Source organism: Schistocerca gregaria, chromosome 7 (genome assembly GCF_023897955.1).
Source record: "Schistocerca gregaria isolate iqSchGreg1 chromosome 7, iqSchGreg1.2, whole genome shotgun sequence".
NCBI classification, from domain to species: Eukaryota; Metazoa; Arthropoda; class Insecta; order Orthoptera; family Acrididae; genus Schistocerca; species Schistocerca gregaria.
The window spans coordinates 216,514,193-216,531,139 of record NC_064926.1 but is presented as its reverse complement, the minus strand read 5'-3'; the positions used below and the strand labels follow the sequence as shown (position 1 = coordinate 216,531,139).

The window sequence follows — 16,947 nt, the reverse complement described above, 5'->3', positions numbered from 1 at the left end:
TTGAGGATGCCAGATCCCTTCAGCGTCTAACAGGCGTGGTGTGAAGGGCCTTCCCCAAGGGCCACGGCGCAGTGAAGGCCCACAGAGGTGGTGCTGTATCGGCTTATCCAGCTAGATGGGACCGGTTATGCTCTGAACTTGTTCTCAGGCTGCGCTCCCGTGTTACCGGTGCCACGGGTTTTAGAACAAAGGACTGTTGATGTCATAACAGAAGGTTGGACTATCTTTCTCATATTAAATTTCCGATGTTCTTCAAAGACTGTATAGTGTTTTATTTCTACGTCAACATCTACAACTACATCTTACTGCACAAGCCAGCTAATGATGTGTGTGGAGGGTTCTTCTGGTACCACTAACTGATCCCCCCTACACTGTCCCACTCGCAAATGGCGCGTGGGAGGAATGATTGTCGGTAAGCCTCCGTATTGACTCTAATTTCTCGCCGTGGTCATCATGCGAGATGTCTGTGGGAGGAAGTAATATGTTGTCCGTCTCTTCCCGGAAAGTGCTCTTTCGAAATTTCAGCAATAAGCCTTTCTTTTGGCTCTGAGCACTATGGGACTTAACTTCTGAGGTCATCAGTCCCCCAGAACTTAGAACTACTTAAACCTAACTAACCTAAGGACATCACACACATCCATGCCCGAGGCAGGATTCGAACCTGCGACAGTAGCGGTCGTGCGGTTCCAGACTGTAGCGCCTATAATCGCTCGACCACTTCGGCCGGCAGCGCCTCTTTTGTAGCGTCTGCCAATGGAGATTGTTGAGCATATCGGTAACGCTCTTGCACCCTTTGAAACTTCCCCTTTGAATGTAAAGAATGACTGTGTTGGTAAACTTCTACATTATTTGATACTGAAACAGCTGAGTAAAACTGAACGTACTCAGACACTTTTCTCTTCACTTATTCTGATCATCACTAAACTGACACACAATATTTTTAGCGCAGCGCAATCTGACCTTCAGTAATCCCTACACAATAATAGCCCTGACTAACAATAATCTATACCCTTTATGAATCACTTACCTCACAAAATTCTTCGTTACTCGAACTACTGCAATACAGCGAGAGCCAATACTGCCAGTTAAATAAGATCCTAATTACTGAAGGCACTAACTGCTGATAAGCATATAGTTAGTAAATGAAAGATTTTGACAGAGAACAAACAATGTATTTACCTTAATAATGTTCAAAAGTCATTATATATATATATATATATATATATATATATATATATATATATATATATATATATAGTTCATAGTTCGTGACATCCAATTAAACAAATTTACTTTTTCTGACGGACACTCGTCCAGATCGTCCGCTCAAAACTCTGGCCTCTCTCTCTCCGCACATCCACCACTGCTGGCGGCTCACTTCCAACTGCGCAACGCTACGCGCTGTCCACATCCAACTGCCCAACACTAGACTAGCGAATAATCCAACAATGAGTCCATCCAGCCACAGACTGCCCACAGCGCCGTCAGTGATTGCCATACGGAGCGCTACGTCGCGTCACCAACATAAAAACCTGAACAGCCTACTTACACGGTTAAGCGATCTCGTGACGAATTGCGCTGTTCTTTGTTGGATTTTCTCAGTCTCTTCTATCTGTCCTACCTGACAAGCATGCGATAATGATGAAACAGTACTAAGGAATCGGTCGAACAAGAGTCTTATAAGCCACTTCCTTCGTGGATTAGTTACATTTCCTTAAATTTCTTCCTTTCAATCTGTCTGGCATCGACTTTCCTACTATTCGTTGTATGTGGTTATTAAAATTAAAGTCGTTCCGGATAGTTACTCCTACGTATTTTACGATGGACTCTGTTTCCAGCAGTTTCTTATCAATAGTTCACTTGTACAATAGTGGCTTCCTATTCCTATGTATGCGAAATATGTTACATTTATTTATTTACGTTCAGGGCCGACTGCCAGAGCCTCTACCCTCCATCATTCCTTCGCAGGTCATTTTGCAGGGTTATACTGTTTCCTGGCGTTCCTACTTTGTTACACACAACCGTATCACCTGCGAACCGTCTTAAAAATCATCCTACGTTTTGCGTTCTTCGTTTGCCGGTTTGTAGTGGGAGTGGATTGAAACTCCTCCTCAAGCATTCAGCACGAAGGTTCAGAGTGAGCCTTATCCTTCTTTATTTTATCTGTGATCTATTCTCTTCACTCATTGTTAAAAGTTTTTCTTTGGGACTCACAGAATTTTAAGTTAATGAAAGGAGAAAATGCCTTGTCGCTGAGAAAATTATTTTCGTAGAATTCAGTTTACTGAAGGTATGGAAACCATAGCGATTCAATGGCATTGTGCTCAAACGATATTCCGTATCTTGTGTATTGCAGCCGATGTGTTATTAATGAAATCGGACGTATGCATATTTCATTATTGGTTGTAAACTTTGCTAGCATCTTCGTGGAATTTAAGAGATCTGAATGTACAGGGTGGTTCCGTGACGATGTTACAAACTGTCAGGGATGATGGAGAAGGGGAAACGTATCTATTCAAGGTGAGGTACCCTGGTCCGGAAACGGGTGAGTCGAACGTTATACACGGAAATTGTTCTGATACTTTGACAGTTGGTCTCTTCCACAGCAAGATTTTTGCTTTCATATTTTGGGAGGAGATTAGTATTGACCAAAAAAAGAAAAAAAAAGAAAAAAATAGCTCAATAAACACGGGCTCCGAAGTGCATACCTTAAGAGCTACGAGCACTTGTTTATTTTTGCTACTGTGCAACATATCTCTTCTGTTGAAGATAGCTCTGTTACTCATAGCTCTTAAGGTATGGCCGGCCAGTGTGGCCGAGCGGTTCTAGGCCTTCAGTCTGGAACTGCGCGACCCCTACGGTCGCACGTTCCAATCCTGCCTCGGGCATGTATGTGTGTGATATCCTTAGGTTAGTAAGGTTTAAGTAGTTCTAGGGGACTCATGACCTCAGATGTTAAGTGCCACAGTGCTCAAAGGCATCTAAACCATTTTTCTTGAGGTATGCATTTTTGATCCGATTTTTACTAGACAGTTTCTCTTGGTTCAAATAGTTCAAATGGCTCTAAGCACTATGGGACTTAACATCTGAGGTCACCATTCCCCTAGACTTAGAACTACTTAAACCTAACTAACCTAAGGACATTACACACATCTATGCCCGTAGCAGTCGCACGGTTCCGGAATGAAGTGCCTAGAACGGCTCGGCCAGAGCGAACGGCAATTTCTCTTGTTTTGGACCACACTACCACCTCCCAAAATGTGGAAAGCAAAGAGCTTGCAATAGAATAGGACCACTGTCAGAGCTCTCATATTTTCGCTTATAACTTTCGACTGGTTCGTTTCTGGGCCAGGGTCCCTTACCTCAAATTGATACGTTCATCCTCCTCGACCATCCCTGGAAGTTTGTAATATCATCACGAAACATTGGAGAAGATGTAAAGAGCCATGTTTTTGGCAATGGAAGACTGGAAACGAGTGATCTGAAGTCACTAATCACGCAGTACCCTACGGCAACGGTGATGGAAAGGTTTTGCTTTGGCGAATGCCTGGGGAACTTTGCCTGACATCATCTGTAGTGCCGTCACTGAACTGCAGGGGAGGTCGTGTTACGGCAAGGGCGTGTTTTTCATGGTTGGACAATGGTCCTCTTACTGTGCTTAAGAAATCCCTAAACGCGGACAGATATGAATACATTTCACTGCACTGTGTACTGTCTACAGCAGAGGGCCAATGCGGTGACTATGACACTTTCAGCAGAACAATTCACCCTGTCACAAAGCAGCATATGTGAGGCAAAGGCTTTTGGAAAAAAACATTCCTGAAATAAACTAGCATGCCCTGAGCCCCGATCTCAACGCAACTGAACACCTTTGGAAAGACTTAGCCGGCAGCTGTGGCCGAGCGGTTCTAGGCACTTCAGTCCAAAACCGCGCTGCTGCTACGGTCGCAGGTTCGAATCCAGCCTCGGGCATGGACGTGTGTGATGTCCATAGGTTAGTTCGGCTTAAGTAGTTCTAAGTCTAAGGGACTGATGACGTCAGATGTTAAGTTCCATAGTGTTTACAGCCGTTTGAACCATTTTGGAATGACTTAGAAAGTCTAATTCACTCCAGATTCTAGTGTCCTACATGTCCACCTTCACGGGTTTCGGCTCCGGAGGAAGAATGGACTGCTATTCCTCGACTTAAATCCAGACACGTCATTTGAAACATAACCAGCTGGTTTCAAGCTGTGTTGACGACCAGGGTAAACCCACCTCATATTAACGCCCATTAAAAGGTTTCCGGATGCTTTTGACCATGTACTGCATGTATCGTAGCCAGAGATGATGACGATGTTTGGTTTGTGGGGCGCAAAACTGTCATCAGCTCCCATACAAAGTCCAAATCTTTACATAGTCCAATCTAGCCACTTTCACGAATGGTGATGAAATGAGCCAGAGCGTTCAGTCACAGAGAACATGCTAAGACCAACGGAGGGCTGAACCTCGGATCTTTGGTTGGAGACATACCAGACACAGAAAACTGCAGATCTTTTTTTGTGGAAGACCTACTGCATGCTCGCCGTGCACTGGCCTCCCTTGCAGAGCAGGAATAGCTGTTATTATTGAAACGACCGGTTTTCCGTTATGTTGTTTCTTTAACGCCGGTTTAACCTGACTGTTAAAACCGCTCAAAATAACCGGTTTCCGAAATAACCGATTTCAGTTTTTTAATCCCTATTATTTCCTGTAATAAATGCCGAAATCGAACAAAGAGTGAAAAAAAAAATGTCGTACTCTCAGTTTCAACATTCATAGTATCAAAATATTGAATTGAATAGGCAAACAAAAGAAAACTTAGTCCGTCCACTGTTCGCTGCTTTTTTCGAAAAGTGATAAATGGCTGAATATTACAAAAAATTGATTTTAAATTTTTGAAACTCTGCTTAAAAATCATGTTGTAATCGGAGATCATACCACTCTTTACACATTACAAATAGTCAATGCTGAAGGGTGAAAACTAATGTTGGAAATCTCTAATTTTCGTGTTAGTTTGTCCGTTTTCTAGGGCTACAAGCACATAAAAGCATATTATGTAGAGCCAGGAGGCACATCAACTACTTACGATTTTTGTTGTATACTATGAGTAAATCGTTGGTATCTTTTTAATTTATTACTGTTACCATAATTACCTAGTGCTTAGTGCTATCACCGAGCGAGGTGGCGCAGTGGTTAGACACTGGACTCGCATTCGGAAGGACGACGGTTCAATCCCGCGTCCGGCCATCCTGATTTCGGTTTTCCGTGATTTCCCTAAATCACTCTAGGCAAATGCCGGGATGGTTCCTCTGAAAGGGCAAGCCCGACTTCCTTCCCCATCCTTCCCTAATCCGATGAGACCGATGACCACGCTGTTTGTTAGTGCTATGTCATTTTGTAAAAGTGTTTCCAAACTAGTGTTGGTACCATTCTATAATACAACGCATGTTCGGCGACGACAGTGAGAAATTACCGTACAAACCAGGTGCCGGCAGATCTTGCACACGACAGGTACACGCTTACCTTAAGCCACGACACGCTGCAACTTATTGCCTAGCAATGCTGCGCCAAGTCTTATGCCACGTGTTGTTTCTGTCGGCTTTGTTATTAAAATAGCACTGATCACTTTCCCCATTTTTTATAATAACGCAATTTTCCAAAGCAATGTTAATCAAACGAACTACTTAAACCTTACTAACCTAAGGACATCACACACATCCATGCCCGACGCAGGATTCGAACCTGCGACCGTAGCGGTCGCCCGGTTCCAGGCTGTAGCGCCTAGAAACACTCGGCCAACGCTCCCGGCCTGTTTTAACCGCTCGGTTTTTCCATCCCTACCAAATAATATTGATCAAATAGTGTACATATCGTTGAGCGAGGTGTAATGAGTGTTGAATGAAAAAGAAGAAAAAAGATTGTAGCACGAACGTAGGATTGAACCTTGGGCCTTTGGATGAAGACATAGCAGGCCAAGTAGCCTACAGGTCTGTTCAGTAATACCTGGTGTTTTTTTGTGGAAGACGTCCTAAATATTCATGGTGCACTAACCTCGGTTGCGGAGTCAGGTTCACTTTTGCTGGGCTCCGTTACAGATGCTGGTGGCCTGGCTGGGGCAGAGGGTAATTTAATCGAGAGCGAGGCGGCAACCCTTGCCCACCTGCAGGTGCCGCAGGTGCGGTGGAGCCGCAGCTGCGGCGGTGCCGGCGCGTGGCGCGTGGCGAGAGACGGGCCCGGAGCCGGGCGCCGAGTTTTTTGTGTAAAGGGTTGCTACCTGTTCGCGTGCCGGGCCGCCGCGGGCAGCCTTTTTACGGCGGGGTTCCCGCCTCGCCACGCCACGCGACGCTGCTCTACCCTTCCTCCGCGGCATTAAAAAGCCATAAAGACGGCCGCCCGCTAAAAAACCCACCGGCGCGCCGTGGCGCGTGCCGCCGCTCCGGAAGGGTGGAAGGGGTTGATCGCCGCAGAAAAAAAAAAAGAAGAGAGCCGCGCGCACAATAGCTGCAAGGGTTGGCCGGCAGGTGGCTCTGTCAGCGCGCCCGCCTCATTTCCTGCACTCATCCCCAAGGCTACAAACGATCCTAATTCATCACGCTGCGCGCCGCGAATTAGCTCGCTCACTAAAACACACAAATTGGCTTCGGCTTTTTACTGGCAGCTTTCACTGCTAGACCCGCAAATTGGAGTCGGCTTTTTACGTATGCGTTTCACCGCGAGCACACACATCCGTAGTCAAAGTCAGGCTATATTCTAACTCGAATACACACATTCGGCGGCAAAATGTAACCAAATCCTATCCTAAATTCTTCTAATTTTAATCCAACGTATTTAGATCATCCACAAATCTAAATCTTAACAGTCCTCACATCACGCTCATGATGATGATGATGATTATCATCACCATCATCACCATTAAATGCTTCTTCTAGACTTCCCTAAGAATTTTAGTGTTGTGCTACACGTACCTGTTTTACACGAACTCAATTCCGTCCTTTACGCAATTTTAGAAAATTTGTCCGAAATATTTTCTTTTTCGGACGATGATGGTATTCTTTAGTAAGTTCTATCATTTATGACCTCCTTTGCATTATTATGTAGATTAACACCAGCAGCTAACAAGTTTAGAAGCTGCGGCAATGAATTAAAGTTTGTGCCACGGCTGTGACTTGACACCGTTGTTGTTGTTGTTGTCTTCAGTCCTGAGACTGGTTTGATGCAGCTCTCCATGCTACTCTATCCTGTGCAAGCTGCTTCATCTCCCAGTACCTACTGCAACCTACATCCTTATGAATCTGCTTAGTGTACTCATCTCTCGGTCTCCCTCTACGATTTTTACCCTCCACGCTGCCCTCCAATGCTAAATTTGTGATCCCTTGATGCCTCAAAACATGTCCTACCAACCGATCCCTTCTTCTAGTCAAGTTGTGCCACAAACTTCTCTTCTCCCCAATCCTATTCAATACCTCCTCATTAGTTACGTGATCTATCCACCTTATCTTCAGTATTCTTCTGTAGCACCACATTTCGAAAGCTTCTATTCTCTTCTTGTCCAAACTAGTTATCGTCCATGTTTCACTTCCATACATGGCTACACTCCAAACAAATACTTTCAGAAACGACTTCCTGATACATAAATCTATATTCGATGTTAACAAATTTCTCTTCTTCAGAAACGCTTTCCTTCCCATTGCCAGTCTACATTTTATATCCTCTCTACTTCGACCATCATCACTTATTTTACTTCCTAAATAGCAAAACTCCTTTACTACTTGAAGTGTCTCATTTCCTAATCTAATTCCCTCAGCATCACCCGATTTAATTTGACTACATTCCATTATCCTCGTTTTGCTTTTGTTAATGTTCATCTTATATCCTCCTTTCAAGACACTGTCCATTCCGTTCAACTGCTCTTCCAAGTCCTTTGCGGTCTCTGACAGAATTACAATGTCATCGGCGAACCTCAAAGTTTTTACTTCGTCTCCATGAATTTTAATACCTACTCCAAATTTTTCTTTTGTTTCCTTTACTGCTTGCTCAATATACAGATTGAATAACATCGGGGAGAGGCTACAACCCTGTCTCACTCCTTTCCCAACCACTGCTTCCCTTTCATGCCCCTCGACTCTTATTACTGCCATCTGGTTTCTGTACAAATTATAAATAGTCTTTCGCTCCCTGTATTTTACCCCTGCCACCTTTAGAATTTGAAAAAGAGTATTCCAGTCAACATTGTCAAAAGCTTTCTCTAAGTCTACAAATGCTAGAAACGTAGGTTTGCCTTTTCTTAATCTTTCTTCTAAGATAAGTCGTAAAGTCAGTATTGCCTCACGTGTTCCAACATTTCGACGGAATCCAAACTGATCCTCCCCGAGGTCTGCATCTACCAGTTTTTCCATTCGTCTGTAAAGAATTCGCGTTAGTATTTTGCAGCCGTGGCTTATTAAACTGATAGTTCGGTAATTTTCACATCTGTCAGCACCTGCTTTCTTTGGAATTGGAATTATTATATTCTTCTTGAAGTCTGAGGGTATTTCGCCTGTCTCATACATCTTGCTCACCAGATGGTAGAGTTTTGTCATGACTGGCTCTCCCAAGGCCGTCAGTAGTTCTAATGGAGTGTTGTCTACTCCGGGGGCCTTGTTTCGACTCAGGTCTTTCAGTGCTCTGTCAAACTCTTCACGCAGTATCGTATCTCCCATTTCGTCTTCATCTACATCCTCTTCTATTTCCATAATATTGTCCTCAAGTACATCGCCCTTGTATAAGCCTTCTATATACTCCTTCCACCTTTCTGCCTTCCCTTCTTTGCTTAGAACTGGGCTTCCATCTGAGCTCTTGATATTCATACACGTGGTTCTCTTCTCTCCAAAGGTCTCTTTAATTTTCCTGTAGGCAGTATCTATCTTACCCCTAGTGAGATAAGCTTCTACATCCTTACATTTGTCCTCTAGCCGTCCCTGTTTAGCCATTTTGCACTTCCTGTCGATCTCATTTTTGAGACGTTTGTATTCCTCTTTGCCTGTTTCATTTACTGCATTTTTATATTTTCTCCTTTCATCAATTAAATTCAATATTTCTTCTGTTACCCAAGGATTTCTAGCAGCCCTCGCCTTTGTACCTACTTTATCCTCTGCTGCCTTCACTACTACATCCCTCAGAGCTACCCATTCTTCTTCTACTGTATTTCTTTCCCCTATTCCTGTCAATTGTTCCCTTATGCTCTCTCTGAAACTCTGTACAACCTCTGGTTCTTTCAGTTTATCCAGGTCCCATCTCCTTAATTTCTCACATTTTTGCAGTTTCTTCAGTTTTAATCTACAGGTCATAACCAATAGATTGTGGTCAGAGTCCACATCTGCCCCTGGAAATGTCTTACAACTTAAAACCTGGTTCCTAAATCTCTGTCTTACCATTATATAATCTATTTGATACCTTTTAGTATCTCCAGGGTTCTTCCACGTATACAACCTTCTTTCATGATTCTTAAACCAAGTGTTAGCTATGATTAAGTTGTGCTCTGTGCAAAATTCTACTAGGCGGCTTCCTCTTTCATTTCTTAGCCCCAATCCATATTCACCTACTATGTTTCCTTCTCTCCCTTTTCCTACACTCGAATTGCAGTCACCCATTACTATTAAATTTTCGTCTCCCTTCACTATCTGAATAATTTCTTTTATTTCATCGTACATTTCTTCCATTTCTTCATCATCTGCGGAGCTAGTTGGCATATAAACTTGTAATACTGTAGTAGGTGTGGGCTTCGTATCTATCTTGGCCACAATAATGCGTTCACTATGCTGTTTGTAGTAGCTTACCCGCATTCCTATTTTCCTATTCATTATTAAACCTACTCCTGCATTTCCCCTATTTGATTTTGTGTTTATAACCCTGTAGTCACCTGACCAGAAGTCTTGTTCCTCCTGCCACCGAACCTCACTAATTCCCACTATATCTAACTTTAACCTATCCATTTCCCTTTTTAAATTTTCTAACCTACCTGCCCGATTAAGGGATCTGACATTCCACGCTCCGATCCGTAGAATGCCAGTTTTCTTTCTCCTGATAACGACATCCTCCTGAGTAGTCCCCGCCCGGAGATCCGAATGGGGGACTATTTTACCTCCGGAATATTTTACCCAAGAGGATGCCATCATCATTTAATCATACAGTAAAGCTGCATGTCCTCGGGAAAAATTACGGCTGTAGTTTCCCCTTGCTTTCAGCCGTTCGCAGTACCAGCACAGCAAGGCCGTTTTGGTTAATGTTGCAAGGCCAGATCAGTCAATCATCCAGACTGTTGCCCCTGCAACTACTGAAAAGGCTGCTGCCCCTCTTCAGGAACCACACGTTTGTCTGGCCTCTCAACAGATACCCCTCCGTTGTGGTTGCACCTACGGTACGGCCATCTGTATCGCTGAGGCACGCAAGCCTCCCCACCAACGGCAAGGTCCATGGTTCATGGGGGGTCTACTATTTATTAGGTAGATGTGCTAACCACTACACCATCATCGCACTAATGCTGCCCCAGCTGCAACGGACTACCCTCGTCCAATTCCCTCCCCAACACAAAATTCAGTTCAAAGCTTCGGCTCATTTTTCCCTCCTTAAATCGGCCGTATTGCCGAAGCTCTCCGATACTGTAATATCACCACAGCTTTGTACGTAATGCGAAAATCCTGCTTGTACCTCATGCTTCATCTTCTGCCCTTGTCGAAGGTAAAGTTGACTCATATGACTCCAGAAAAAGGTAATATTGTCAGATCAGTGCAACTGATCATTTATTGTGAGGTTGGCTGGCGAGTTATCAAATCATTTTTTCGAATAAACGTAATTTTGTTACACAAAAATATTCCTTGATCATATTTAACGATAAATTACAGTTACGTTTCTAAAGTGTGCTCTCAGCTCCGTGACCTGTTGTAGGAGTACACACAGAAACCCGGTAAATGAAGTTCGAAACTGTGACGTGCATGTGTGGCTCATCAAAACATTTACGAAATATTTGTGTGTTTACCTATGTTAGACAGGATATAAATGAGGACACGAATCACAAAAATAACTGTAAATAATCGATAAATACGGTCGCTCAACATTTTCGCCTTATAAAATTATGTTTATAGAAAAAATTATTTGTTAACTGGCCAAACAACTTCACAGTAAATCATTTTGTTGCAGATGGCAAGCTATACAGGATCTGCATAAAGTCTCCTTATCATTAAAATAAATCATACGATAGAAACTATTAGGGATACAGGAGCGTGGTTTGTTGTAAAATGTTTAGCAGCTCTCAAAGCTTTTTCTGTTATGGCAGAATTGCAATTTTTGGTCAAATCGTCGATTGCAGAACACCAAGGCGATAATAAGAGTTCTGCGAATGTAAAGGTGAACATCATACCACAACGGTTCCGATTGCATTACTGATTCATGTCGAAGGGTAGCAACGTCGTTGGATGGTGTTATGTACCTGCAATCATTGACGTTACCTCAAAAAAGAAGTCTATGGCGTTCCATAGAGAGAGAGCTGGGGCCAAGCGTTGGGACAACCACGACCCATCCACCTCTCAGGAAATATGTCATTTAATACATCCTGCTCGAACAGCGAAAAGACTGCGATTCTTATCTTCGACGAAGATATGGAGTTACGTTAAGTTAGGGCCACACTTCTAATTTTGACACATACAAACTGGAATATAAATTGTAGTGGCCGTGAATATATGACTGTATTGCGCACACTATGCAGCCAGCAAGCTACCGACGCAGTGAACGGAAAGTCCGCCAGGCGGCGTTTGCATGTTTGAAGTACAATAAATAAAAATGAAGTAAAAAATACACTGATCAGCCGCCTAATAGTCGGTAAGACCATCTTTGGCACGGATAACGGCGGTGACGCGTCGTGGCGTTCAAGCAGTGAGAACTTGGTAGGTCGCTGGAGGGAGCTGACACCAGATCTGTACTCAAAATTCACCGAATTACAGTAAATTCCGGTGAGGGGGGGGGGGGGGAGGGGGAGCGGTGAGTTCTGACGCTACGTTCTATCGTATGTCGGATGTGTTCGACCCGGTCAGATCTGGCCAGTTATAGGGCCATCACATCAAAGGAAATTCACCATTCCATCACACTCCTTTTCTTGTGAAATGGCGCTTTATCTTGTTGAAAAATGCCACTGCCATCACATCAAAGGAAATTCACCATTCCATCACACTCCTTGTCTTGTGAAATGGCGCTTTATCTTGTTGAAAAATGCCACTGCCATCGGGAAATATGATCGTCATGAAGGGGTGTACGTTGTCTGCAACGAGTGTACGATACTCCTTGGCCGTCACGATGCTTTGCACGAGCTCCACTGGACCCATGTATACCCTCTTGAGTGTTCCCCAGAACACATTGGGGTCGCCACCAATTTGTCTCCGTACCGCAATACAGGTGCCAAGGAGCTGATCTCTGGAAGACGACGGATTCGCGCCCTCCAATGGACATGATGAAGAAGATATCGGTATTCCTCAGACCACGCAACGCTCTTCCACTGCGCGAACGTCCTGTGCCGATGGTCACGTGCCCATTTCAGTCATAGTTGCCGATGTCGTGGTGTTAACGTTGGCACATGCATGGGTCGTCGGCTGTGGAACTCCATCGTTAGTGTTGTTCGGTGGACTGTGTGTTTAGACACACTTGTACTCCACCCAGCATTAAACTCTGATGTTAGTTCCGCCACAGTTCGCCGCCTGCGCTGTTTTACAAGTCTTGCCCAACCTACGATGTCCGACAATTGTAATGAGGGATGGACGCCCGACCCCACGCTCCTTCTCCATTCTACATACGAACACCATGGCCACTGGTACTACATGCACCGTGCGTGTGTCTGACTGGCAGTCATTCCTCGCCACGTGGCGCTGCTATCGCCTGGACGGGTTTATATCCATAGTACATCGGTGGTCAAATGTTCTGGCTGGTCAGTGTATAGTGGTAGTTGAAGTTAATATAAATGAAAAGATTTAAAATAGGTGACTCTTCAATAAAGCGTCTGCTGTCATAGCAACCTAGGCTGCTATTTCATAGCTGTTGCAGCATGCCCGTAGACTGTGAGGATTTGTATATACCATAAGGATTGCTGCTCTGTCTCTTTTATTTAAATACCAGTTTTCGCAAACTAGGCTGCTATTTCATAGCTGTTGCGCCATGCCCATAGGCTGTGAGGATTTGCATATGCCATAAGGATTGCTACTCTGTCTCTTTTATTTAAATACCAGTTTTCAACTGTCATATTTTATGAAAAACTCATTGAAATATTATTGTAATATTTGTCACCTTTTTTGGTTTTACGATTCAATATTGTTTTATAGAGGAAGCGTGTATCTAGCGCAAAGAGCATGAAAGGAAAAATACCCTCGGTTGTATGTGCCATGGTTGGAACTGTAATAGTGGCACTATTTATTTACAACTCATACAAAATAGATACGTGTTTCAAACTTTTACTGACATTCAAAGTAGTCACCAGTGTTGTGTATAAGCCGTTACCAGCGGTGTGGAAGCCGTAGGATACTCTTAGCAGTACCAATTGTGTTGACAGATCGAGCGGCGCGGTCTATTGCCCGACGAATTTGTAGAAGTTCTGAAGCGAATGCCGTGAAGTGTTTCCTTCAGTTTAGAAATCGAGTTGAACTCACGAGGGCTTAAGTCAAGGGAGTGCAATAGGAGGTATATCATTTAGCAGCCCCATCAGCCAAACAAATCAGTAACAGCTTGCACTGTACGTGCTTGAGCATTGTCCTGCAAAATGATGGTCCGGTCCTGCAGAAAGTGTCATCACTTCTGTCTCTATGCTGTTCATTTTTGGAGCACAACCTACGACCAGCTTAGAGACAGAAGTGATGACACTTTCTGCACGATCTGACCATTTTGCAGGAGAATCCTCAAACACGTACAATGCAAGCTGTTACTGACTTGTTTGACTGATGGGGCTGCTAAATGCTGTACCACCTACTGCACTCCCTTGATTTAAGCCCTCGTGAGTTTAGCTGGATTTCTAAACTGAAGGAAACACTTCACGGTATTCGCTTCAGAATTACCACAAATTCGTCGGACAATAGACAACCCCGATCGAACTATCGACACAATTGGAACTGCTAAGAGTAACCTACGACTTCCACATCGCTGGCAACGGGTTATACACAATGCTGGTGATTATTTTGAAGACCAGTAAAAGTTTGAAACACGTAACAATTTTGTGCGAGCTGTAAATAAATATTTGCCACTATTAAAGTTCCAACCCTTGTATAAACTCGCAGATTTCCGATTTTATGTTTACTTGACAACAGAACACTTGTTCTCCAGATGCAACCCATAGGAGTAAACCATACACATGTTAGTAGTTCTTTAATAAGCTCACAAGTAGACATAGTGAAAGTAATTGGAGTTGTTTCATGTCTTAATATACAGGGTGTTACAAAAAGGTACGGCCAAATTTTCAGGAAACATTCCTCACACACAAATAAAGAAAAGATGTTATGTGGACATGTGTCCGGAAACGCTTAATTTCCAAGTTAAAGCTCATTTTAGTTTCGTACACCTACGCTCAATGGAGCACGTTATCATGATTTCATACAGGATACTCTACCTGTGATGCTAGAACATGTGCCTTTACAAGTACGACGCATGTGGTTCATGCACGATGGAGCTCCTGCACATTTCAGTCGAAGTGTTCGTACGCTTCTCAACAACAGATTCGGTGACGGATGGATTGGTAGAGGCGGACCAATTCCATGGCCACCACCCTCTCCTGACCTTAACCCTCTTGACTTTCATTTATGGGGGCATTTGAAAGATCTTGTCTACGCATCCCCAGTACCAAATGTAGAGACTCTTCGTGCTCGTATTGTGGACGGCTGTGATACAATACGCCATTCTCCAGGGCTGCATCAGCGCATCAGCGCATCAGGGAATCCATGCGACGGAGGGTGGATGCATGTATCCTCGCTAACGGAGGACATTTTGAACATTTCCTGTAACAAAGTGTTTGAAGTCACGCTGGTACGTTCTGTTGCTGTGTGTTTCCATTCCATGATTAATGTGATTTGAAAAGAAATAATAAAATGAGCTCTAACATGGAAAGTAAGCGTTTCGGGACACATGTCCATATAACATATTTTCTTTCTTTGTGTGTGAGGAATGTTTCCTGAAAGTTTGGCCGTACCTTTTTGTAACACCCTGTATGCTTTCGTTTTCTCTGTTGTAGTATCAGAAGATCACTATTGAAGGCTGACACCGGTTGTGATTACATCATAAACAAGTGATTGCGCCAAAATGAAAAATTATATCTTATAATAAGTCAATTATTGTCTCCGATAACGGAATGAGGGTCTTCCCCAAGTGATTCTCTGTGTCTGCTATCGAGCGAGCTGCAACAGCGGTGATACACAGTATGCTCAAATGATTTAAATGGCTCTGAGCACTATGGGACTTAACATCTATGGTCATCAGTCCCCTAGAACTTAGAACTACTTATACGTAACTAACCTAAGGACAACACACAACACCCAGCCATCACGAGGCAGAGAAAATCCCTGACCCCGCCGGGAATCGAACCCGGAAACCCGGGCGCGGGAAGCGAGAACGTTACCGCACGACCGCGAGATGCGGGATTTTGGCTAATGGTACAGCAACCTCTTGAGATGTTCAAGAAAGAGTAGCAGTCTCGGTTGTAATTTTTTCATTTATTTAATTTGTGATGCGTTTCTCTTTCGCAAGAGCGTCATCGGTCATCTGGGAGAAAAAAAAGGTTTCCTCAGTACAAACTTATGACCCAAGAATCAGCTACAAAGTTACACTGTTACTTAAATAAAGTAACTGGCAAAGCACGACACGGGTTGTGGAAACAGCGCAATCAAAGATAAACTCGTCTGGTAAATATACTCGAGGACCATTGGTAAGTGTACAGGAACTCCAACGATCACCAGAAACGGTACGTCATCCAATACAATTTACAGCACACATCCACCGGGCAAAACAAAAAAAAAGGATAAAATCGAGGACCACTGGCAAGAGTTTACCCGATGGATGTGTCGTGTAAATTGTAATGCATGACGTACCATTTTTGGTGTCTGCAGGACTTCCTGCACATATGTCAATGGTTCTCGAATGTTTGCCTTTGGTTATGCTCTTTTCATAACTAGGTTGTGGTTTCCCAGTTCTGTGAGAGTACAACACATCACAAATTAAATAAAGAAAAAAAAAGTTACAACCAAGTAGATGTTGCACAAACGTTCTTGTTTTGACTTGCACCGTGTCACATTCAGCAACGTCCCTGTATTCCTTGCAGCTAAAAATATAAAGGAAAACACCAAACACAATTTATAATAATACACTATGAATGGGATGGATGAAATACAAATGAGAAGACGCTATTGAGGCACCATGTCATCGATTGCGAGGCCTCTCCCGCCGGAGGTTCGAGTCCTCACACTTGGGCATGGGTGTGTGTGTTGTTCTTAGCATAAGTTAGTTTAAGTTAGATTAAGTAGTGTGCAAGTCTAGGGACCGATGGCCTCAGCAGTTTGGTCCCTTAGCAATTCACACACATTTGAACATTTGAAGACGCTATTTTCCAATACAGAAAAGAAATGGTTCAAAATGGTTCAAATGGCTCTGAGCACTATGGGGCTTAACATCTATGGTCATCAGTCCCCTAGAACTTAGAACTACTTAAACCTAACTAACCTAAGGACATCACACACATCCATGGCCGAGGCAGGATTCGAACCTGCTGCCGCAGCGGTCAAGCGATTCCAGACTGAAGCGCCTAGAATCGCACGGCCACACCGGCCGGCAAAAGAAACGGAAAGGAGGACTTAGAGAAACGGGTCTTTTTCAGCTAAATTACAAAAAACGAAAAAAAAACTCATTATCATCGCAGGCCATTCAAATTTTTTT

At 43.6% G+C, this 16,947-nt stretch overlaps 1 protein-coding gene across 1 annotated transcript in view; it reads right to left on the bottom strand.

Annotated features, from left to right (window-relative positions):
• LOC126282355 (uncharacterized) overlaps positions 1–16,947 on the bottom strand; it is a 114,585-nt gene that overhangs the window by 36,227 nt on the left and 61,411 nt on the right. Inside the window, exon 2 of the mRNA XM_049982012.1 lies at positions 6,182–6,455. Coding sequence (XP_049837969.1) covers positions 6,182–6,455 — 274 coding nt within the window. The remainder of the gene's footprint in view (positions 1–6,181; positions 6,456–16,947) is intronic.